Source organism: Gobius niger, assembly GCF_951799975.1.
Source record: "Gobius niger genome assembly, chromosome: 15".
Taxonomy (NCBI): domain Eukaryota; kingdom Metazoa; phylum Chordata; class Actinopteri; order Gobiiformes; family Gobiidae; genus Gobius; species Gobius niger.
This window is the reverse complement of record NC_136866.1, coordinates 16,917,844-16,944,426: the sequence shown is the minus strand read 5'-3', so window position 1 is coordinate 16,944,426 and position 26,583 is coordinate 16,917,844. Positions and strand designations below refer to the sequence as shown.

The window sequence follows — 26,583 nt, the reverse complement described above, 5'->3', positions numbered from 1 at the left end:
AACATTGACTTTTCTTAATTTAGCAGTTCAGAATTGCATATTCTTCTGTCAAAGGTATTCTGCTTCTGGCCAAAGTTTGCACCGTGTGCTGAACCTGGGTTTAACCTAAGGAGCAAGTCTAATCACTGTTTCAGAATTCATGAGAAAAATGGTAAATGGTCTCAACTTATATAGCGCTTTTCCACCTACATTAGGCACTCAAAACGCTTTACAGCAAGGATCCACTCACTCGCGCTATATAAGTTGAGACCATTTACCATTTACCATTTACCATGAGAAAAATCTCAACCAGACAATTTGTGTAAAACACAAGAGCGGAGCAAGTGAGGAACAGGAAAGTAGACCTTTCCTCTTTACATAAGTGCCCCTTAAATTGTATTTTGTAACATATTAGTTATTTGTCCAGTCATGGTCTTGTACCTAGAATACTTTGACATCCATGTGCAGTATATTTATGTATAAATATGGTTAGATTTAAAAACATGTTGACTGCGCTTGTTGGAGCAACTGTTTTGAACTAATTAGGAATGAAAAAGTCACATGACGCACATTTGTGTGTGTTTTCTTGGTCGGGAATATGAATGTTAATGGACATACATGACTCATGCGTGAAAAATGTCCCCCACTCACACTCTCATTCATCCTGGCCTATTGTACATGTTTTATGTATTCCTTTGATTTTAGGAAAGTACCTGTATATTAAATAGTAAATACCCACTAATGAAATAGTAACTGTACATTGCATGCACAGAAACATATTGTAAATACATGTATTCCATTACTCCCCAACCCTGGTTAAATGTCAAATTAAAATATAACGTGCAAATGTGTGTTATAGTTCTCTCAAAAGCTGTTTTTATTATGTTTTGATCTGACTTATTTCTCTTCTCCTTCAGGGACTATTACCCTGTGGACCTCCACGCTCGCTTCTGATTGGACAACGGCTTCCTAACTTGTCCTGAGTTGTTTATATTCCCCTCGGATGCTATAAAACACAAGAATTCCTCCGCCTGACTCAACTCCCCGATCCGGATTTTTCTTTTGCGAGCTCCAGTTTTGGGCCATGAGTCTCCCTCCACAAGTGAACAAGGCGGCGAAGCACAGGCCCCCTGCACCCATGAAGGAAATAGTGCACCAAGCCGAGGCATACTACAGCCTGGGGCCTTCTTCTTTGGATCCCGGACTCTCTGATATGAGCGCCGGCACTTCTGGAGTGTACAATGCCGAGAAAGTGCCTCAGAATGTGGGACACTACCACCAGCAGCCCGCGCCGGTAAAGTGGCTGCACCAGGACACGCCACTGCAGGGCTCTAGCTGGGCCCATGAGGCGCAGATACCGGGATGGGGGCAGAACTTTGCTTCGTACATGGGCGGGGTGAATGTCAGAGGTTTCCACAAGGGAATCCAAGAAGGTCTCTCGATGGGAGCAGAGAACCAAATGCAAGACGTTTTTCGGGACAGTACGCAGTGGGACCCTATGCATCAGTTACAAAGCTATCAACATCAGCCACAGCAGCAGCAACAGCCGCCGCAGCAACAGCAGCAACAGCAACACACGCAAACCCTGCAAGCGCCGATGCTGCAGCCTTTCCAGACTTTTCAGCAGAACAAGCCACAGCAGCCACAGTTCAATCCGGGGTACTACACAGGGTTCGCGCAAAAACAAGCCCCCATGCAAAGTTTAGGCTACACCGAGCAACCCAAGCCGCAGCAGCACCAGCAGCAACAGCAGCAACAACAACAACAGCAGCTCTTACACCAAATTCAGCAGCAGCAACAAATCCATCACCATCAACAGCATCATCAACAACAACAACAACAACAACAACAGCTTCAAATACATCAGCACCTCCAGCAGCAGCAGCAGAGGCAAATGCAAATGCAAACGCAAACACAATATCATCAACAGCACGTGCAGGAGAGGCACATGCAGCCCGTCCCGCAGATGACCCAACAGACTGGGCAACAGGACATCCAAGTCGCACCAAAGCTGCATTTTGTGAGCTACGAACGTCAAGATGAGCCAGAAGCCAAAATCGCGGAGAGCATAGAGCCGACGCTGCAGGACGCGCCCGAGAAAGAGATGGTTTTGGAGAAGGCGGATCAAGCAGAGACCGTGTTGAATCCGGTTCCGGCAGCGCAGCCCAGGAGGTCACGGAGGCTGTCCAGGGAGGGCCAGTCGCCAAACACAGACCAACCCCACAATGGGTTAGCGGCAGCGGGGCAGAGAGCGGGCGAGGGTCAGGGGCCCACCGGAGGGGTGATCCAGAGCACGCACAGGAGGAGGAGAGCATCCAAAGAGATCAACCTGGAGACACTGGCGCAGCAGGCGGCCAAGAGGGAGTCGCTGCCCGCCAAAGTCAAGGTGAGTGTAGAAATGAGTTCAGTACATCTAACTAATGCTGGAGGCAGATGTGCAATCTAACCACAATGTGAAGTCCTCTGGAAACAAACCAAACTCCTATCTTCATGGGGTCATATTGTGTGTTTAGACCTCCTCAGTCTCGTCTCTCCTCATGTCTTTGCCCCTCAGTTTGGCAGTATGACACATGTTTGTTAATTGTCATAGCCTTAACAGTTATCTCAAAGCCAGGGCCCTTTAGCCGGGTCAGTCACTCCTGCCTTCTGTTCAAATGCAGGTGTGAGTCAGACTCTGCCCACAGCCACGGATGGAGAGAATACTTTGAAATTGTATTTAGTCTTTGAATGTATTTTGTAACACATTTCGTTACTTTGTCCACAATGTCCAGGCAAAGTAGTGTATTCTGAATACTTTACAATGATTTGCATTATAGTTATGTATAAAATAAACAACTTATTTACCACTAATTATGAACATAAAGAAGCTCTGTGCTTGGTGCACATGTGCACTGTGGGATGAAGCTGAAATAGTCCAATATTTTCCTTTGATTTGAGGAAAGTAACTGTATTCTAAATACTGTCAAAGAGTAACTATACCAGAATACAGTTGCACCCGGGTGGCGCGGTGGTGCAGTGGTTAGCGCTCGTGCTTCACAGCTACAAGGCCCTGGGTTCGATTCCCACCTGTGTGGAGTTCGCATGTTCTCCCCGTGTCTGTGAAGGTTTCCTCCGGTTTCCCCTTTTACTAAAAAATATGCACAATAGGTTTCCCTCTGGCGCCAGGACTAAAATGAGATTCCTAACCTAAGTGGGATTTTTCTGGTTCATTTTCATTTCATTTATGAATTTATTTGAATGGGACAGTGCATATTAATGAACAGACAACTAGTGCTGTAAATATGCCGGATTTAGCTCAAGGCTAATTTCCATCCGCAGTCCCATAAAAAACAAGACAAGAACATACAAAATACAAAACATATAAGCCACAACACACAAGCTGTACATTAAATGGTTAAATATTGGTCAAAGGTCACACAAAATGAATGTTTTCCGTAACACTGCCCGCAGGAAACCCCAAAACATGACACATGCACATTTGTAACGTGTCACTCAAATGCAGAAGACGTCCTTTATAATGATAAATGACATCTCTGTTGAGTTAGCCCTATTGCTCAGTCTTCTGCATGATTTTCAAGACTTTGTCGTGCAGGACAGTCGTCTCTCTGATTGGTCCAGCACGGCCCTCAGAACTGGCAGCGATAACAGGGACCCAGACTCCATGTCTTTATATAGAGTGGTCTGGCAGCTAAAAGAGGGTCAAACAGGTGGAGAATAATAAAGGAATGGCATAATGATGAAAGGATGTTTCCAGACCATTTAAATGTTGTAGAAATATCTTAAATATCCTGTGAAACAAATGCAAATGATAGAATTTCCCCTAAAAATACAAACGTTTGTCAGGTGGGGGGATTTCATTTGAACGTGTGATGTGTCCACAGGTTAAATACAGCTAAAGTGAGAATGCACCACATATAACTAAATATGATTTAATTTCACTTTATTTTGTGGTGACTTGGTGAGGTCCCAGATTCTGTCTCAGATTCATCAGACCGTCACTCAAATGATAGAGCGCACTACGACCTGAATCTGGATGTAAGAAACAAATCTAATTGCAAACCAATACTTCTAGATACTTCAAAGTGTGCAGTGTGTTTTGAAAATGTGTCAACAGTCACTAAAAATATAGATTTGACAGTGGTTCAAAGACCTTCTTAAAATGTAAAAACCTCACAATCTTAAAGCGAAATGCTATTTATCAAACAAATGTGGCTCGTACAGTGGACATCTTTGGACACAGTTGGTGCTGGAGACGGAGATGATTCCGATCCTCCTCTGTTGTACCAGGCTGTTACATAAGAATTATTCAAAAGCACATTTATGTAACCGCTCACTGTTATCACCAAAATAACAAGTCAATATAGATGTCTTCTCTTTGCCGTTTGCTCAACAATAAGAATATGGCTTTGGAGGATTGAAAACGACCGGAATGCGAGTGTTCTTCTGAGGAGTGTTGCGATCGCAGTTAGCTTTGTGAGCACCGCTCTCAGCAGGAAGGTCCCAGTTCGGGCCAGGTGTGTCTGCGTACGTTTCCCTTTCCAATAAAAACATGAACAACAGGCTTTCCTGGTTACACAAAGGTCGAAGAAATACATTTGGCGTTTGTGTTTTAAAATCAAGATTCAGGTCACACGTTCACCTTTGAGAGACGGTGATGCACTTGTGCATTTGATCCATCCTTCATTGCTGCAAAGGAGCCCCTGGGGACCCATCTCTTATACAGTGTGCTTGGTTTGGGAGGACAATACGGACTGCTAAAGTAGTTCAGAACATGTTTGTAGAGCTCTCAACCAGTGATCCTCAAGAGTGATGGGATTCATGGCTCTCTATGTGGAGACCAATCTTTAGGGAGGAGTCATTTCAAAGAGCTGTTCAAAAGAAGAGATTGCCATGGTGGTTCACGTGCTTCACAGCAAGAAGGCCCTGGGTTCGATTCCCACCTGGACGGGACCTTTCTGTGTGGAGCCTGTTCTCCCTGTGTCTGTGTAGGTTTCCTCTGGATACTCCGGTTTCCCCTATCACAAAAAACATGTACAATAGGTTTATCCAGTCAGGAAATTCTGACCATCTGCCTGGCTTCACATCTGGAGATAGTTTGGGTAGTTTTCATTTACCTACCATCCCGATGGCTTGTAGGACGCTCCAGGATCAATTGATATTTAGGTTTTCACTGCTGATTGAACCATATCCATGGTTACATACATTCCATTCCGAAAACCTACCAGAACCCTAAGAAAAATCTAAATTACATGGAGCCACCGGGATGGAACCACTCACTCTAGGCTTCCTGGTGTTCCCAAACGGTCTCCCATCCAAGGGAGCCATAGCAGGCTTTCAGGCATAGGAAAGGCAGTATGGCCTTTGGGTCGATGCCTTTACATCAGGGGTCTCACCTTTTTTACCCGGCGAGCTACTTTTGCACAACAAGAACGTCGGAGAGCTACTTACGCTTCACAGACGCTTGTGTAAAATGCGACTTAGGTGGACTTCACCCTGGAGAATTACTAGTTTAGTCCTTATACTTTACAAAATTGACCAAATTTGTTGCAGATTGTATTCAGGAAGTTCAGAACAAACAGAAAATGCACCTAAACTTTGAGTTATCAAGCGTGTAGAGATGTAGAAAGTCTTTGGCGAGCTACCTAGAAAGACCTGTCGAGCTACTGGTAGCTCCCGAGCTACCTGTTGGAGATCCTTGCTTTACATAAACAGTTACATAGTGCACCTTAAGGCTGGCTCATTTTTCATTTTACGACGTCAGCCAGAAAACTGAAATGTCCATCACAGCAGAGATGTAAAGTCCCAAAGAAATCGGTTTGTGTTCATTTTAAAGTCATCAAGGCAGAGTTTCTATGTTATTGTTCTATCTTATATATATTAAATATTGTTTTAAAGAGGGGGTATTATGCTTTTTTCAGCCACATAGCACCAGTCTATAGCACACTACAATGATGACGAAACCTTCTGTTGGTCTGTCAATGCAGTAAATTAGAATAACTGCCTTGTATAAAATTGCTATTTCAAAATGGCGTTAGCAAATGACTTGAAATAGGCCTCTGTCTCTTTAAGAACCTCTGACCCTTTGCGACACGCCCCCTCCACACGCTGTCTGTGGCATCACAACAACACTGCGCTTGTCTCAACAGTATTGAAACTACGATCGGTGCATTTTAATTTTTATTGTTGGAAAGGAGCTACTGTTTATCACTTTGTGAACGATGGCCACACAGGATATTATTTGGAAACGAACCTTCCACACCGGACGCTTGGAAGGGGCTCTTGCCTGAAAAATAACTGCTGTTTGGAGGCTATCTCTTTGCATCTGCCATGCCCTATGGATCTCTAACTATACCCCCATGGACGACACCAGGATCTGCAGGAGCCCATACGATTCAAAGACGGACATTATCTGTGCAGGTGGACAGTGGTTTTTCGAGGTTACCCATTAGCTTGTTATAATCGACTACAGCTCATTGTTGATGAAAAGTCTGTAATAAACCACAAATGTGTAAAGCCAGGCTCATTGTGTGATCATCGTAAGGGCTGCTTCAAGTAGTTGCCGGCTTTATTGACGTTATTTGTGCATAATATGCTGCCTGTTTTCAATGAATGTTGTGAAGGTGAAGGTTGTTAGCTTGTCGCGGCTAATAGTGCCTTAGCTCCGGGAGAAAACCACTCGGCTACGACTCACTGTAGATGAAATGTGAGCAATAAACTACGAAATCAACAAGCCCGGCTCAGTGTGTGATCATCATAAAGGCTGCTTCAAGCAGTTGCCTGTTTTAGTGACGTTTTCAATGCATAATATGCTTGTATTCAGTGAATTTTCCCGTTAGCTTGTCGCGGCTAGCTTGTTAGCTCCGGGAGAAAACCACTCGGCTATGACCCATTGTAGATGAAATGTGAGCAATAAACTTCCAAATCAACAAGCCTGGCTCCGTGTGAGATCATTGTTAAACGGTTCTTTATGTGTGTGGTGGTTTTATTGACTTTATTTGTGCATATTTTTCGTTTTCACGTGATGACTCGAGGTTTAGCTTAGCATTAGCTTTCTCCGGAGGCTCTGTGCATCATCAAGGCCCAGCGCAGAATCAGACACTGAAATAAGCGTTCTTGTCACCGGTTTGAATCCTGGGTGTTTCGGTAACAGAAACACTGATGTGTGTCTTTGTAAAAGTCTGCTGTGGCTCCGGTTCACAACACATGGAGCTAATCCTCCATGATGACTCTGTTTACGTCTTAGGGCTAGACACTGCGGGGAGGGGGTTCTGCTGAAGAGCAGTGGTTGGTTACTCGGCTGGTGACGAAAGGTCGGAGGCGTATCCTGGAGGTCGAGGGCGTTTCCTAAAGGAATCAGGCGTTTTATCCCTAAAATGGCCGCCATCAGAGTTTCTACAGATTACTCGAAAATACGTGAATGTGCCCAGGCAACACTTCAGGCATGGTTTTAATGAGGGAATGACTTAATAACATGATGTAAAGCTTGAAAAAGTCGATTTTGCATAATAGGCCCCCTTTAAAAGTCCATTATTTAGATCAGCTTAGTTTAATACAGCTCTGTGTCAGACACAGGCCCCGTCCACTCCTCTTATTGGTCAGAATCTGTTGGGATTTGAGTTAGAGACAGTTGAATTTAACCAATGCAGAATGATAAAACAAATCATTATATCAAACTTTGCTGTTTGTCCTAGCACTTATTAGAACGAGGATTAAACAGAATGTAGGTTTAGGAAAGGTGTGTAATGTTTTGATGATATGAGCCGCTCTCTACTCTATTAGTCAGGCTGTGACATCACTCAAATGCATGTTTTATGCTCGTCATATAATTAGAATATCATGAAAAAGTGCATTCACTTCTGTTATTCAACTTAAACTGTGAAAATAATATATGATAGACTCATTACATGCAAAGTGACATATGTATAGCTTTATTTGCTATCATTTTGATTAATATGGCTCTCAGCTTGCAAAACCCCCCAATTAAAAATCAAAATGTTTTTATTTGCTTTATTTTTTTTAAAATGGACTGTAAGCCATAACATCAAATTAATAACAAAGGCTTGACATGACATATATTAGTTTCACATATTAGGTTGAATAACAGAAGTAAATTCACTTTTTTATGATATTCTAATTATATGACAAGCACCTGTATAAAACAATGGGTAGCTAATACTTCACTAATTGTTTATTCAACAAAAATGCACTCTCTGCGCTCTCAGATCTCAGAGGACACTATGCTGGACACAGTGAGTTAAACGCTGTCCTGAGAGGGACAACATCCTGATGGTCCAGCTCTGTCGATGGTATTGAAGTGCTGCAGAAACATGACCAAGTCAGCAGCGTGTGCATGCTGTACATCCCTCATGCTTCCCAACGCCTAATGTACGCTTCAGAAAATCACATTGCATCTATTTAGTGAAATCTATCTGGTAGCGCTATTGCTGGGCCTTTCAAAGAAAGCGAAACGCAGGAAAGCACGCAACGCTGCCAGGGTGAAAACGCTTCCAAAACCGTGAATGTGTGTCCCAGGCCTAACTACAACAGAGAAGTGCAGAGTGGAGACACACTGGAGCTGTACTCCAGCCTTACTTCTGCTTTACTCCAGCTTTACTCCAGCCTTACTTCTGCTTTACTCCAGCTTTACTCCAGCCTTACTTCTGCTTTACTCCAGCTGTACTCCAGCCTTACTTCTGCTTTACTCCAGCTTTACTCCAGCCTTACTTCTGCTTTACTCCAGCTTTACTCCAGCCTTACTTCTGCTTTACTCCAGCTTCACTCCAGCCTTACTTCTGCTTTACTCCAGCTTTACTCCAGCTTTACTCCAGCCTTACTTCTGCTTTACTCCAGCTTTACTCCAGCCTTACTTCTGCTTTACTCCAGCATTACTCCAGCCTTACTCCATCTGTACTCCAGCTTTACTCCACCTGTACTCCAGCCTTACTCCATCTGTACTCCAGCTTTACTCCACCTGTACTCCAGCCTTACTCCATCTGTACTCCAGCCTTACTCCATCTGTACTCCAGCTTTACTCCACCTGTACTCCAGCCTTACTCCACCTGTACTCCAGCCTTACTCCATCTGTACTCCAGCTTTACTCCACCTGTACTCCAGCCTTACTCCATCTGTACTCCAGCTTTACTCCAGCGGAATAAGGTGAATACTCAGCAGTGGAGCCCCCTGGTGCTTTGTCTGCTTATTGCTGTGGGCCCTGTTGTTGTATCGAGCCTGTCTCCTCACACACTGCTGTGAGTGGACCAACCTGAAAGTCCTGATGCTGCTGATGTCAGAGCTGGTGTCTGTGCTTAAGCCGTGTGTAAACGGAGACTCGTAACCTCCTTATTCAGAATCCCACACCCTCTGAGCCAGATTCACTGTTACAGTGATAATATCGATTTATGACACTAGTTCTTTATGTCTTATTAAAGGTATTCTTTCATTAAATTATGCTTTTTTTTTTTTTTTGTACATTTTTACCAAGCTGTAATGTTCATCCTCAAAACATGCCTAGATAGTATTGTCCTTCATTCACATGTAATCCTGAGTAGTTGTTTATATTTATCTGTATTTGTTTCTTAGTAGAGTGGTGGTGTAAGTCAATGAACAATCTCAGGATCCGCTCTGAAGCGCTCTGCATTCAACCTGCATTTATCACGGCTCTCTCATTTGTTAGAATGTCTTGAGCTCCAAATTAAAGTTTTATCACATAATTTCCAGTGTTGCCACCAGGGGGCGCTGCAGACCAAATGAAGTGTGCAGGTGAGACAGTTTCATGGCAGTTCTATCAAAATAAATGTTTAGTACTTCATTTGACGGGAGAGTTCAGGGTTTAGGGTGAACCCTGCAGCAGATTTCACCACTGGACTAACAGCTGCACCTTTATTGCACATTTGAGAAATCGAAGCCTCCCATGTCCCACTTCGGGCTCCCCTGCTTCAGACAATGCTTATTGTTGTATACTAGAAGTCCAAATCAATGATTTTGTCTCAAGTGTTTCGGATCCAAAAACAAGCTACGAAAGCTTCCTCTCCAGCACAAGAGTAAAGCTGATGTCAGCTCAGAGGCTGCGTCAGGTGGAGCGACGTAGTGAGGGATTGGACTGTGCTCTGCGTGTCTGCACACCTCCACATTCCTCTGCTGCAGCGTGGACAGGGAGGGGCCGCACTGACAACCTGCTGACACACACCCACTCCCCCACAACCACAGCACCTCCACATGACACTTTTCATAATAAACACTGAACTCACATTTATCCTTCATTAGCACCAGCTACCCGTTGTGGTAGCTGGTGCGCATGCGTTGGCGTCTGGGTGGTTAGCAGTGACGAGCTCTTTTACAACTCCAGTTTTAACTGTTTTAACATCACTATAGATTAAATCCCGGATTGCTTGTCCGTTTTTAACATTGTTTTACTTGGATTTTACATTTTTATACACTTTTAAAACGCTTTTAACCTCATATTGGACTAGTACGTATGCTGGGGGTGAGCCATGGCCCTACTCACCTCCACGCCCAGTTGCGAGAGCTGCTCCGGCCTCAGCCAAAAGGTCGCGGATCTTGAACACCGGATTTCAATCTTGTTTAAGATCCAAGAGGAACGGGACTCCGAAGTAATTGTGGGCAAAACTCGAGCCAGTCCCACCAGTGCCCAGCTCGCGGACACGGCGCACTTTTCCCGGAACGCCGCGGAGCAGGTCCAACGCTACAGTCACCTGTCCGGAGCAGTCTGTGTTGTCCGGTCCTGGTGCTGGACCGATGAGCTCGACCCCGTGGAAGTCAGACAAGTGGACTACTGTTCCAGCCTGCAAAAGTCACCGCAAGTCTGCCCCCAAGCAAAGTGAAGGAATACCGCTGGGAAATAGATTCACCACCCTGAACCAGGGGCTCACTCAGTCCGGAACGCCAACTCCACGACTCTCGGCTTGCAGCGGACCCCCAGCCTCAGCCACACGTCGCGGTAGTCTGCACTATACCCCAGCTCCTGGCTGTAAGAACGGATCACCACCACCTCTTGGCATATTCCATGAGAGCGAGTTCCCGGACCTGGGCTGCCCACTATCACGCGTGAGTGAAGAGACCGCGGCTCCTCCTCGTGCACCGCAAGTCTGAGCACTCGTGGTGAGCCAGAGGGTCACACCGCCTCTTCCTCCCTGCGCATGCCGGGAACGAGCGCCCGGGGTGAGCAGGGGGGTACCTCCGCCTCCCCCTCGCACACGCCGTGCCATAGCGTTCGTGGTATGCCAGGGGGTCAGTCCGCTGTTCCGTCCAAGCGCAGGTCGGGCCGCAGGGCTCGGCGTGGGCTTAGGCGCTCCTCCGCTGTGAATGTCGGTCAGACCCGGAGCTGGCCTCGTGTCTCTGCGGCACCGCCAGGCAACATTTCCACGCCAGACCCGTCCGTCCTGGTCCCTGGCACGTCTATGGTCCGTCACGTGAAAGTGATTAACAGCCTCCTGCCACCCAGGTGCTCGCGTGCAGGACATCAAGAACTCCGCCCCAGCCATCCTCCATTATCACCCGTCAGTCTCTACAGTTGTCATTCACGCAGGTACCAACGATCTCAAATTTCAACAGTCAGACTCAGCCAGGACTTCATCTCACTCATCAACACTATCAAAGACAACAATAAAACCTGTATCATGCTCCCTTTTATGCTCCCTGTTTTGGGGATGGGGAGTACAGCAGAGTGAGGCTGCTTCACCTGTTTTTAAAGAAATACTGCAGAGACAGTAACATCCCATATGTGGACAATTTTTTTAACCTTTTTTAACAGACCCGAATTTTTTAAACAAGACAGACTACACCCCAACCTTTCCGGATCCCGTCTCCTCTCACAGAACATTGAACTCACCATAGAATCATCATGAAGGTCCCCCTCCACACCCACCAGAATGAATATTCCAGTTTTAATGGCAGCAGAGAGCGGAGAGCGGATCAAAGGTAATACCACCACCCGCAATGTTAACACCAATAACCTCAGACCTGTTCCCAAATCACAACCACCACACACTTCTGATAATATCCAATCCCCTATAACAGTAAACATTTAAATGTCCGCTCTCTGCTGAATAAGTCTTTTATTGTAAATGATTTGATTTTAGATAATAATCTTGATTGTTTGTTTTTAACTGAAACTTGGCTGGGTGCGGATGCAAAACTTGTTCTCGCTTTTTAGCAGTAATTTTTCTATCAGAAATGATAAAAGGGGAGGTGGCACTGCCTCTATATGTACAAATACTTTTGCCACCAAACCTATTTTATTTGATCATTACACGACTTTTGAGCACCACGCAATTGTTTTTCGAAACCCCCCGATTTTATGTGTCACTATTTATAGACCCCCCAAAAATTGCTTGCTTTTTATCAGTGAATTTTCTGAATTTTCATCAATTTTAATATGATCATTTTAATCTGTGATTTTAACCTACACATAGACAACCTTTTAGACCCCATTTCAACAGAGTTTTTAAATGTTCTTAATATATGGATTTTACCCAACACGTCACGCAGCCAACTCACAACAGAGGACACAGTCTGGACCTGGTCATCACGTATGGCCTGTCCACGACTGTGTCCTCTGTCGTCGACTTGGCTGTCTCTGCCCACTACTGTGTGTTTTTTAATGTCACCGGTTTTATTCAACAGGAGACCTCTGTGAGAACTGTCAGGAAACGTTATCTTACCCCTGAAGTGGCTGCAAATTTTATTGATGTTTTAGAGAAATGTCCTCCTCTTTTTTTACCTGCTCCCCCTGATTTTATTGTTGAATATTTGAACAGCAAACAACAGTTCGCCCTGGACACAGTTGCTCCACTTAAAACAAAAAACATTAACATAAAACACATTCCTCCATGGGGAAATGAAAAACTTAAACGAAAATGCAGGGTGGCGGAGAGGAGATGGAGGAAGGACAAAATAACTATAAATGATCAAATATTCTCTGAGCATCAAAAAATATACAACAACGCAATAAGAAACACACGCAATAACTACTTTTCAAATCTAATCAGTATCCATAAAAACCCCCAAATGTTATTTTCCACCATCAACCATTTATTCAACCCGGAACTTAACAAAACCCATTTCAAAGTGTCTGACTCCCTTTGCGACACGTTTGCAGACCAGACACTATCAGATGTAAAATTTTATCCTCCTTTATCCTAAATGCATCTGGGTGTCTGCCTTCAGAAGAAACGCTGGACAGTTTTGTCCTGGTTAATGCTGAGATGCTTGATAAAGTTTTCTCCTCAGTGAGGCCCTCCACATGTCTTTTAGACCCGGTCCCAACGCCGTTTTTTTTAAACATTTTATGGATCTTTTAGAGATGAGCTTTTAACCATCATGAATTGCTCTCTTCAGACGGGGGTTTTCCCTGCTGCCTTTAAAGGGGCGGGGGTGAGGCCCCTGCTAAAAGAAGAGCAATTTGGATTTTAATGACCTGAACAATTTCAGGCCGGTATCCAACTTACCATTTTTGAATGGTAAGAAACATTTTAGATTTTTTTTTTAGAAAAACTTGTTTTGAATCAACTTAGTGATTTTATTACTGCACAAAATGTCCTTGAAAAATTTCAGTCTGGCTTTAGGGTAAACCACAGCACCGAGACCGCTCTCTTAAAGATTTTAAATGATTTTAGATTAAATTATGATTCTAAAAAGTTGGTTCTACTGGATCTGAGCGCTGCTTTTGATACAGCCGACCACACTATTCTTTTAACTCGTTTAAAACACATCGGCCTCTCTGGTGCTGTACACAAATGGTTTACTTCCTACCTCACAGACAGGACGTTCATGGTAAGTGTGGATACCTGCTCCTCTAAAGTCCATAAAATCACATGTGGTGTGCCCCAGGGTTCGATTTTAGGCCCAGTGCTTTTTAACTTGTATATGCTCCCTCTTGGTGATGTCATCAGGAGACACGGGGTCAACTTTCACAGTTATGCTGATGATACACAGTTATACATCTCCATGTCTCCTGATGACACCAGGCCAATAGATGCACTTTTTAACTGCATTTTAGATATCAAATCCTGGATGGCAGAAAACTTTCTCCAGCTTAACCAGGACAAAACTAAAACGTTTTAGTCATCGGTCCTGAGGCCCAGAGAGAGAAACTTTTTCACAAACTACTGTCATTGGGCCCGATCTTGTGCATCAAAACGGAGACAATAGCGTGACATTTTGCACCCAGTAGGAGCGCACTTTGTTATCTTGCCACTCCAGACTTAGCGCATTTAAGTGGGTGGAGACACACACATCTTCCTCCAAACAGAACGACTCCGCATCCAGGAGAGTGGTTGTGTGGGGTGAACATGTGCTTTTGTTTTGCTTCGCGTTCACGCCAAGCGCGGGCTGATCCGCGCCACAGCGGCCGCTGTAGCTCTTTTTCTCTCGAGACGTGAACATCGTTTAGCTCACGATGGGGTAAATAAAGTTTTTAGTTTGACCTGTGAGAGCCTAAGGCTTAAGAAAGAACGCAAGACAGCGCAATGTAAACGAGGAAGTGAATGTCAGCCGTGTTTCCATCAGTGCAGTCACCTCCTCTTGTGACGCCCCCTCACAGGTGGCGGGGGCGAATGGCACATATAGCGCCGCCACTCGGAAAATAATTCGCCAAGAGCCTGCGCCGCCCTGTGGGCCGCCACAAGATCTTTTGATTGTCTTTTAATCCTTCCTCACAGGTGAAAAACCTTGACTCTGAGCTGACTTTTATTCCACACGTTAAGAACATCACAAAGATAGGTTTTTACCATCTAAAGAACATAACCAGAGTCCGCCCCATTCTCTCTCGGGCCAACACAGAGACGCTCATGCATGCTTTTATCACCAGTCGTATCGACTACTGTAATGCCCTGCTTTCTGGTCTTCCCAAAAAGAGGATCTCAGGTACAAAATTCTCAGGTACAAAATTCAGCAGCTCGTGTCCTGACGAAGACCAGGAGGCGGGACCACATTACACCAGTTATAGAATCGCTGCATTGGCTCCCCGTGTGTTTCAGGATCGATTTTAAAGTTCTTTTAATGGTTTTTGAATGTCTTAATGGTCTTGGTCCTTTTACCTTATGAACCTTCACAGCCCCTTCGCTCCTCCGGCAGGGGTCTCCTAGTTATTCCTAAAGTCAACAAAAAGACTCATGGTGAGGCGTCTTTCCTGAGGAGGAGCTCAGGGCTGCAGAGAACGTTCATGTTTTTAAGAGCAGGCTCAAGACTCACCTTTTTAGCTTAGCTTTTAGCTGATATCTATTTATTTACTTATTTATTCAGTTGTTTTTATTATAATTAATGTTTATAATTATCTTATTATACTAGTTTCTAGTTAGTTTTATAGATATGTTTTTATTATTATAATGTTGTTATTTGCATATTGCATTTTTGCATTTTTAGAATTTCCAGTGTTTCCTCTGAGGGAGCCCTCTGCCCCGGGAGTGGTGGTTGGCTGTGGCTGTGTGGGCGCTGTCCTCTGGGTGCCCGGATGGAGGTGTGGTGTTTCTGCTGCACCTCCGCTGGGTGTCCGGTGGTGGTGTCCCGGTGGTGGTGGCACCACCGGTGGCCGCCACATGTACCGCATGTGGCGGCCACATGTACCGCCACATGCGGTACATGTGGCTGATGTACCGCTCCCGGTGCAGACGGCTCCTCTGATGGCATTTCCTTACCTGGTTCATCTGTACCCAGACTCAGTACTACGTCCATAATCTCATCGTGTGCGTCTGTCCGGGAATGTGTGTGTGCCTGCGTGTGTGTGGCTATGGGGAGGGGGGTGGGGTGAGCAGTGTTGTTGTCTGTCTGGAAGAGTGGGTGGTTGGGTGGGCAGGAACTGCTTTTAATCTGTAAAGCACTTTGTGTTACAACTTTGTATGAAAAGCGCTTTATAAATAAAGTTTTGATTGATTGATTAATTGATCACATTCATTCACCTAACAAAAACCTGTGGAAATGTCCTCAGAAAGCACATGTAACAGATGACAGTTCATGTTCCTCTTTCCCATCAGGAGGAGGCTCCGTCGGGGCGACAGTCCTCCATGGCACCCCTGGTCATGCCCGTGTCCGTGCCAGTGCCTAGAACCCAGCAGCAGGGTCCCCCAGGGGGACAGGAGACAGAGGGAGGCTGGAGCCCAGGGCGGCCCAGGACAATTGACCGCTGCGGGGGTCAGAGCCTCCACAAAGCTTCAGTCATCGTGGCCCGGAAACGCTCCCTCAGGAACTCTGTCCATGACAGACTGGTGCAGGTGAGGCGGCAAGGGGATGAAGATAATAATAACAATGCATTAATATTGCACTTTACATTTCAAGGGAGCCTCACCGTGCTACAACAGCTGAATTCAATCAGATAAAAACAAATGAACTTTCACGTAGTGCAACAAAGAAGCACAAGAAAAAAACAGTCTAAAGACTACAGAGAATCAGAGAAGATAGGGACGGATCGTATTATAACACTGGTCCCTCCTCCAGAATCACACCAGAGCTTTTAACCATGTTATAACGCATTTATAACACTGCTCCCTCCTCCAGAATCACACAAGCTTTTAACCATGTTATAACACATTTATGACACTGGTCCCTCCTCCAGAATCACACCAGAGCTTTTAACCATGTTATAACACATTTATGACACTGGTCCCTCCTCCAGAATCACACCAGAGCTTTTAACCATGTTATAACACATTTATGACACTGGTCCCTCCTCCAGAATCACACCAGAGCTTTTAACCATGTTATAACACATTTATGACACTGGTCTCTCCTCCAGAATCACACCAGAGCTTTTAACCATGTTATAACACATTTATGACACTGGTCCCTCCTCCAGAATCACACAAGCTTTTAACCATGCTATAACACATTTATAACACTGCTCCCTCCTCCAGAATCACACGAGCTTTTAACCATGTTTTAACACATTTATAACACTGGTCCCTCCTCCAGAATCACACAAGCTTTTAACCATGTTATAACACATTTATAACACTGCTCCCTCCTCAATTTTCCTCTCCCCACCTCGGGAGGCGTGGCCCAATTAGGATTTATCCAAAATGCTCCTCTTGTGTGAGGTGTCAGTGCGATTGTGTTACCACTATTTGTCAGGTCGCAGCCTCCAAAACCTCAAAACAAATATGTTTGTTGATTGATTTTTAAAAGTCATTTTAGTGACCCCACTGTGGGAACAGCCAATCTGGCGTTCCTCACTGCACACATTCAGCCAGAGCTGGTCTAGTCATCAGGACTGACGTACTTTTGAGGACAGTTCACGCTTCATGTCACACAACAGCCTGTTCGTTACTTCATAGTCTATGGGTCTCTAATCCTGTGGTCCCAGTTCGGGCTTCAGTCACTGGGGCTGACCCAGGACAGAGTGGTTCCACAGAGTGGGTCACTCTCGTTTTGTGACAAATAATTGCGTGACACAATTATATCCAGAAAACAGGAAGTTTGTGTCTCGCATTTACCAGAATCATTTAGTCTGTGGCTTCATACGAGCGAGAGATTATTATTGATTTATGTGTGTGGTTTGTGCACTTCGTATGGCGTTTTAAAATCACAAGAGATGAAAAAACCCTCTAGTACAGGGGTGGCCAACCCGCGGCTCTCGAGCCGCATGCGGCTCTTGGCCAATCAGAGTGCGGCTCTTTGCATGATTGGAGATGTTTAATACAATGCGGCTCTTTGCAAAATAATTGGTAAATATTTCCCATAAACTGTAACAGTCTTTGACCAAAAATCCAACCATCGTCCTACAGACCCTGTTTCCATCTCTACACATGAATGAGAGTCTGAATCTCTCTCCTTTTCGAGGCAGCGTGTAAAAGGTGCCCGTGCGGCAGCCTCAGTCAAAGCGGGATGTAGGTTAAACAACAGGCAGGCAGGTCGTGGCACTAGGATTAGCTTCTGTGCTTTTCAGATTTCTGATCAGCTACTCTTTATTTGATGCAATTTGGCCACATATTCACAGAAAAAGATCAAAATTAGGAAATGGAAAAAAGCGGAGCTCTTTTGAAGCGTATGATGCGAAGCGCGACATCGTAACGCGGAAATACGCAAAGTCATGACTTTTCTTTCACATGTGACAGTAGCTGTAACAGATGCAACTTAAAACACAATCTCAGATCCTCCAGAGGCTCCTGGTTAAAGTTTATGAACTTTGTGCAGCCTAGAGTGCGTTCTCTCTGCACAGTCCAGTCAGGACGAAGCTGCAGGCACAGAGCGCACAGGCCAGGGGCGAATCAGAGAAGAGGGCTCAGTGGGCAGAGCCCCACATACAAACACACCCCAGCATTAAAAAAAATTAAATAATATAATAATCTAATTCTGTCTCAGTCAGAACAGGAAACACAAAATGTCATTTAATATACATGTATTTCAATCTTGTTGAGGAGTAAAACCATTCAATCTAACACAATTATTAAAAAAAGAAAGAAAAAGGCATAAAGTTATAGTTTACTGTGATTAAATAAAACGTTCACATTCTATTTAATTACAATAAACTACCGCCCTGGAATCTCGCTAATGGTCGGTGCCTTTGTGGCTCTTCACAGGATCAAGGTTGAAAATTTCGGCTCTTGGTCTCTGACTGGTTGGCCACCCCTGCTCTAGTATGTGCCAGGCAGGCCGGGAAAGAAGCCATGATCACAGAGATTGTTTTTGTAGGGATGTGTTTTGAATGTATGGTCATTTCATATCTTCATATCTTGTTGTTGTTTCCAGGATGGTGAGAATGACTCAGGGACAGACGAGGAGGGCAGGCCCAGACCAAAGCGCCGCCCTCGACCCGAGCCTCTGATCATCCCCCCGCCACGGCCCTCCTCCTTCATCCCACCCTCCGTGTACTCCAGCATCACACCCTACCAGTCTCACCTGCGCTCCCCTGTACACCCGCTGGAACACCCGGTGATGTTGCCTCCCTACACGCCCCCTCCCATCCTGTCTCCGGTCAGGGCAGGGTCAGGGCTCTACTTCTCCACTTTCCTCTCCAACATGGCCGCTGCCGGGGCACAGGTGTTGCCCCCATCCTTCACGCCAAAGACAGTGTCTGTCAGCCTGCTGCGCCTACGTAAGTTTGAGCTGACCGCTTTACCTTTGACACATCAGTCCTCTTCTATCTGAGCACATGGGTAGGTCAACTGTTTCTGCTCTCATCTTTTCAGCCAGTTCAGAAAGCACTCCTCCTGTCCCCATCGTCACTGATGCCACTCCAGTGAGCCTCGAGCCGTAAGTGTCATCTCCATGGCTGACTGTGATATACTTTATTTGCGCTGAGCCTCTGGTCCTGTGTGCAGTCGGATCAACATTGGGCAGCAGTTCCAGGCGGAGATCCCCGACCTTTTGAGTCCCAGCTTCTCCCAGCTGGACCAGCACCGGGCCGACTTGCTGTGGCAGCCCATGGAGCAGGAGGTCCAACATGGAGGACAGGACAGCGGTCTGTGCTCCGCATTCCCTAACATGCAAACTGATTCTGTCTTTGATGTATTTTGCTTCTTGTCATTTTGAATGAAGGGCAGACACTGCTCCAAGTTTAGTCTACGCAAAAATAATCAATTTACTTAATTGACTGTCTTGTTACTCGGGCATCTCCTGCAGCCCAACATCAACACCCATTGCTCCTGACAGGCCTGTTCTATGTACTGGGTGAAGGATAGGTCAAATGCAGAGGACACATTTAACTAAATAACTAGTTTGCTAGTTTGCCACTAGGGGGCAGCTTAAATTAAAAAAAGGAATGGATTCCACAGCAGAGGGCACTGACATAATAAGGAAATGAACAGCATATTATAGCCACGTGGTAAATGGTCAGTCTGCCCCAGGGCGGCTGTGGCTACAATAGTAACTTGCTGCCATTGAGTGTGGAGTGAATTAATGTAAAGTGCTCCTTTTGTAGCACTTTGAGAAACATGTGACACAGGCTGATAAAGCACAATAAGTGTAAGTTCTTGTTATTTATTAGGCCACAGTCCTGTACAATATATGCGGCCCGAGACCCGCCGTGGGGACTGAATTTCGGCCCTCGACCCAAACAAGCTCGACACCCCTGCTGGACGGAGACAATAAAGTCTCCAATACAAATGGACAAGCGTGAGGTACAGCCCGAGACAGAGTGAGGAGAGAGACCACACTCGGTTAGCTTTTACTGTTTTAATTACTTTACTCCAGAAGAACGAGTAAGAACGAGTAAGAAGTGTTTATCTAGTCTTATCGTCTCTTCTTTGGTACTGGCGGCACAGTGCTCTTGCCTCACAGCAAGAAGGTCCTTGGTTTGATTCTCAGACTGTGTGGTTTCTCTCCCCGTGTCTGGATGGGTTTCCCCCATCAACTAAAAACATGTACAATAGGTGATACCTACAGCAGGTGATTCTGACTATTAGCCTGGCTCCACATCTGGAGATAGTTTCCCCGCTTCTCCTGAAAGGTCGCCTGTGTCAAATAAAGCACCATAACCTTGTGTTTGATTGTGTATCTCTTGTCCCTGTGCAGTGCATGACCTGATGAACTTGGCCTGCTCCAGTGTTCTGAGCGGAGGAGGCACCAACCAAGAGCTGGTCCTTCACAGTTTTTTCCAGAGCCGAGGGGACGTCCTGGTAAGACTTCATCTTCTAAACTTGACCATTATTCACCGATAGCCCATTGTGACACCATTCTGACACAGTGGAAGCCTAACTCTCTGATGGACTGGCTCTGGAGCTCTGTGGAGGCTCATAAACAGTCCACTTCCCGCCTTTTTACCCTTTTAAGCAACAGGCTTCGTAGGAGGAGATAGAGCAGCCACTCGGGATCATTACTATGAATAGGGCTGAATGGAACACCAATCTGTTTTTTATAAAATATGTGTATATATCTTTATTTTGAATCAGAGGTTCCACACCTGTGTTTATTCTGAACAAGTGCCGTCCATGTTGTGTTCAGGAAACATTGGAGCATCTGATGCTGCAGGATGTGCTCTTCCCTAAAGGCCACACTCTCTCCAACTATCACTACTCAGGTGAGTAAGGCCATGCCCTCTCAGGTCAGTAAATGTGTAAAATGTGTAAAAAGTGCTGATATTTTCTGCGACAAAGTCTAAATAAGGGACAAAGCCAAAGCTTCAAAGTCTGAATGAAAATGATTTGGCCAATCACAACGAATGAATAGTATTTTATTATTGTGTGTATTCAGACCAGAAAAGTCCTTTGCTCCGCTTGTTTGTTCCGGATCAGAAGTGGACTTTTTTTTTCGTTTGGTGCAGTTCGTATTCAGACTGCACTTTTTGCAAGAGAACTATATTTCGTAAACACATACACGTGTGTGACGATCGAGGCTCCCATTGGACAGCAAGGACCACAGCAAATGAAATAAAAATGAAAATTTGACGCTTACTATGATAATAAAAGAAACGTGAAAGGCACCATTGACCTCAGCTTCACCGGAGTAGCTGGAGGAAGAGGTGTTTTCTGTGTTTTCCATTATGTCCACGGGACAAACTGTTGGTCTTGATGCTCCACTCTTCTTTAATGCGTCTCGTACTTACTTAAGTTTGGCGAAGTTTTTTCCACTTTGACGTCGCGGCTGTTTAGGAGACGCTCGAAGCCCCTCTCCTTCATTTTCTCGCTAAACACGAAGAGCATTTTTGTGTGTCTTTTCTAGAAGTTGGGTCAGTGCATCTGCCCAAATATCCAGGAGCTCCAGGTCTGTCCACGGCTCATTGTTTGTAGTATCCATCCAGTGTTAGCGTTAGCAGCCGCGAAGGGATAACTTTTGCCACGGTACCTTGCTACGGTGGCTTGTTAAGCCCAAAAAGGCGCATGTATCCCGCAGTTGTTTTGGATCAACAGTGGTTTATATTCACACCTGGAGCGAACTGGACCAGAGTCCTTTTGGAAGCGGACCGAGACCACCTGAAAGAGTGGGTCTCGGTCCGGTTCTTTGATCCGCAACAGGATTCGTTTATTGTATTCACACCTGAATAAAAAATTAAAGTGGACCAAAGAGTGCTGGTCTGAATACACCAGAAACAGCAATTTGAGAACGTTCCCATAAAGCGTTCCCTCTTTGTGGATGTGGGTTTCCCGTGTTTCTATAGATTGTGACATGTATTTGTTTTGTCTTTCTTGCTGTTTCAGGCTCTGACAGCTGGACTCCAGAAGAGAAGCGGTATTTTAACAAAGGCATCTCAGCGTACAGAAAGGACTTCATCATGGTGCAGAAGCTGGTATGGGCCGGTCCCTAACTCCTCATTTACGCAGGACTACAGTGTACACAGCTCACGGCTTTCTCTTCGCCGCAGATCATGTGACCCTGGTGCTTGGGTACTCCCGTGATCTGCGGCGAAGAGAAAGTAGTGAATCACAAGTGACTACAGTGACGATAAAGTTAAAGCTTTTAACTCGGGTAATAACGCTGGTTTACAACAAATGTGGTGTCTTGTGTTTTGTGAGCTGATTTAGGCTCATTCTGATGTGCTTGATCCAAAAATCATATTGTTTTTTTACTCAACCAGGTCCAATTTCTACTCCTCGGCACTGTAATTCTAGGAGAAGAGCTTAGGGTAGCATTAAGTCAATGTTTCAGGCAAAATCTGGCATCAAATGAAAACTACTCAAAAAATACAGCGACCCCCAATTTAAAAAAACATTTGTGGATGTTTTATTTTTTTAAGTCCACTTAGTACAAGTGCACTTGACCTAGTACAGAACAATGGATGTCATTTTCACATTTTGCTAAATTGTTCTAAATCAGCGTTAAACCAATATAATCAATAAAACAGTTCATATTCATATAAATAGAGTGGAGTGCGAAAGCTTAGACCCCAGATCAAAGTTTCTATGAATGTGAGCAATGAAAAGTCATGTTGCAGAGGGACATTCCCATTGCATAAAAATAATGTTGTTATATTTCCATTTCCATTTTCAAAATAACATAGAAGGATAAAACGTCCCCAGCAGAGTTAATACCTCGTAGCCCCCAATATGTCAAGTATCACAGCTTATAATGCTTTTCTAGGTCACCTAGAGTCTTTCACTTCTAGTTTTTAAAGCAGAACTAAATAACTAGCCTAATAACACCTAGAGGCCATAAGCGCCACTGCAGATGTCGCTGTTTTTTTTACTCATTAATTGTCCGTGAGAGTAAATACTACGCTGACAGAAAAGACAAAGGGACAGAGGGATATTGTACATCCAGTTACACAATGGAGATCATTTTTTTCAGGAAAACTTGGCTGTAAATACTGTTTAAGTGGCGCTAGCCCGCTGTTAGCTTTGCCCGTTAGCCTGTTAGCTTCTTCTTCGTGTGTATTGGTGACTCCGACCCGGTGGCAGGGAAAATTGCAATTGTGGTTTTCTGGCCAGAGACACCAGGGGGAGATTAAAGACCCCCCAATCATCCCATTAACACTTGTATTACCCCCAGAGGGACTACGGAAAGGATTTATTAAGGTAAACAAGTTACTTAGTTGTTCTTTAAGGGTTTGCTACATACAATACTACGTATTTCCGGGAAAAGACCGGAAATAGGAGAGTAAGTGCATATTGTTGTTTTGTTATGTGTGCAGGTGCAGACGAAGTCGGTGGCTCAGTGTGTAGAGTTTTACTACACGTATAAGAAGCAGGTGAAGGTGGGGCGCAGTGGGACTCTGACATTTGGCCCAGCGGATTTCACCCTGCACAGCCAAGAGGAGGTCATCGATAACAAGGTACTAACCGCTGACAACAATGTACTAACCATCGACAACAAGGTACGAACCATCGACAACAAGGTACTAACCATCGACAACAAGGTACTAACAATCGACAACAAGGTACTAACCATCAACAACAAGGTACTAACCATCGACAACAAGGTACTACCTATCAACAGCCAGGTACTAACCATCGACAACAAGGTACAAACCATCGACAACAAGGTACTACCTATCAACAACCAGGTACTAACCATCGACAACCAGGTACTACCTATCAACAACCAGGTACTAACCATCAACAACCAGGTACTAACCATCAACAACAAGGTACTAACCATTGACAACAAGGTACTACCTATCAACAACCAGGTACTAACCATCGACAACCAGGTCCTAACCATCGACAACCATGTACTAACCATCGACAACCAGGTACTAACCATCGACAACAAAGTACTAACCATCGACAACAAGGTACTAACCATCGACAACCAGGTACTAACCATCGACAACCAGGTACTAACCATCGACAACAAGGTACTAACCATCGACAACCAGGTACTAACAATCGACAACAAGGTACAAACCATTGACAACCAGGTACCAACAATCGACAACAATGTACTAACCATCAACAACAAGGTACTAACCATCGACAACAAGGTGCTAACCATCGACAACAAGGTGCTAACCATCGACAACCAGGTACTAATCATCGACAACCAGGTACTAACAATCGACAACAAGGTACTAACCATCAACAACAAGGTACTACTAACCATCGACAACCAGGTACTAACCATCAACAACAAGGTGCTAACCATCGACAACCAGGTACTAACCATCGACAACCAGGTACTAACCATCGACAACTAGGTACTAACAATCGCCAACAAGGTACTAACCATCGACAACCAGGTACTAACCATCGACAACCAGGTACTAACAATCAACAACAAGGTATCAACAACAAGGTACTACTAACCATCGACAACCAGGTACTAACCATCGACAACCAGGTACTAACCATCGACAACCAGGTACTAACCATCGACAACCAGGTACTAACCATCGACAACCAGGTACTAACCATCGATGACAAGGTACTAACCGCTGACAACAAGGTACTAACCATAAACAACAGGGTGCTAACCCAGGCATAAGTGACCAACACTGCTCCTTGAGATTTTGTAGTGTTTTTGTGTTTGTGGGAGATTCTGGAGTGTTTCTGGAAGTTGTAGATCTTACAGTGACACTGGGACAAGATTACAATAGAACTACTCAGTGCCGCCGCTATTGGTACAAGTTTCGGGAAAGTAAGTGTTCTTGAAAGTAACCATTTCCCAACCCCTGGCCTTCAACCTTTAACCTTAGACCGTATTGTCAGTATTATGCATATCAAACACATGTGGTGGAAAAATTGCTGGAAAGTGTCCTATTCAACAGACATATTCATCTGTTAAGGGACACTGTAAATCTCCTCTCCTGCCCGTAATCTGTGTGTGAATGACCTTTTGTTTGTGGTGCTCGTCCAGAGTTCGCAGCAGCCCAGAGTGGACCCGACTGAGGTGGAATCCAAGCATCAGCTGGAGAGCGCGGAGAGCCGGCATCAGGCAAGAGTCGCGCAGTCACTACAGGCACACGACTATGTATGTATTTGCCCTCGAACTCACACCCCACAGTGGCTAGGTTTACACGGTCAGGAAACCCAATCACGGGAGGCATCAGATAACCCAGTAATCACCATTTAGGGATGGCACCATTCATGGAGTCCAGCCTGTAACTCTGTGTTTGTGTTTGTACAGGCGGCGTCGATGACAGAACCAGACCCAGCGAGCTCTCTGCCCCCTCTCCAGACCGGTGCCCCCTCCAGACCCCCACAGCCCACCACTAACCCCAAACCGCGCTCCGAACCCCAGGCCAAGAAGGGCAAGGCTCCCCCTAAAGCTCCCGTAGACCCAGACCAAGTCTTCCCCTGCAAGAAGTGTGGCAGGTGAGGCTTATTCAAAGACTCAACACTGGAAAGAAAATGTCTACAGATCTATCAAGCAAATACAGTGTGATTGTAAAAAACGTGCCTATATTCACCTAAAAGAATGAGTTAATCCAAATAGTTTGACAGGCTCGGATCACAGACCTTTAAACCACTGAACTGCTGCTGTCCTCCGCAGAGTGTTCGGCAAAGTGAAGAGTCGCAGCGCTCACATGAAGAGCCACGCCGAGCAGGAGAAGAAGGCGGCCGCTCTGAGACTGAAGGAGCAGGAGGAGCGGGCCCAGCTGAGGACTCAGGACAGGCTGCACCGGGAGAAGGGCAGCGGGGCAGAGTCCAGTGAGGTGGACGATGTGGAGGATGAAGACTGGCACTAACTGACGGGTGAACAGCCCCCCCCTAAAGGCTCCTGTGGGATATTTGCAGGATTTATCTCACTAAACATCGAACCGTGTTTTTTTTAATTCAAGCTAGAAAACGTAATAATAGATTTCAGTCGGTCATTGCTCTTCTGTCGTTTTTCTGTCGCTCTTTTGTCACTTTTTTGACAAGTTTAGTTGTGCTTTTGTTTACAGCCCAGGTGTAATGTCTCACTTGAAAGCTAAGACCTAAGAAAATATATGTAAGATCTGTGTAAGTGAAGTTACAAGTGGATGGCAGATAACTGTATAACAAGCATTTTGACTGAAACATGACGAGACGTTTGAGTTCACCTTGTTGAGACAGACGTGTAAGATAGTGGTTCGTCAGACGTTAGCAACCATGATGATAAACAGATGGCGCTGTTGAGAAACATCTGGATGATCAGGGGATGAGACCTGCTCACTTATTCTGCCTAATGTGGTGGAATCTGTCAAAAGCTTGATACCACCATATTTCCAATACCGGTACTCATTTTCAATACTTTTTGACCTAAATTTATTTGTTGAAATACTAAACTTCGACAAAAACTTGACTAATACCTTTTTGA

At 45.0% G+C, this 26,583-nt stretch overlaps 1 protein-coding gene across 1 annotated transcript; it reads left to right on the top strand.

The window, feature by feature from the left end:
* Positions 1–900: 900 nt before the first annotated feature.
* On the top strand, positions 901–26,059 carry mideasa (mitotic deacetylase associated SANT domain protein a). Its single transcript, XM_079572665.1, has 12 exons — positions 901–2,365; positions 15,969–16,205; positions 18,679–19,024; positions 19,119–19,182; positions 19,251–19,390; positions 20,443–20,546; positions 20,872–20,947; positions 22,065–22,153; positions 23,495–23,635; positions 25,159–25,272; positions 25,429–25,616; positions 25,795–26,059. The coding sequence occupies exons 1-12, from the start codon at positions 1,064–1,066 to the stop codon at positions 25,988–25,990; spliced, it is 2,997 nt and encodes a 998-aa protein (XP_079428791.1). The 5' UTR covers positions 901–1,063; the 3' UTR covers positions 25,991–26,059.
* The last annotated feature ends 524 nt before the right edge of the window (positions 26,060–26,583 follow it).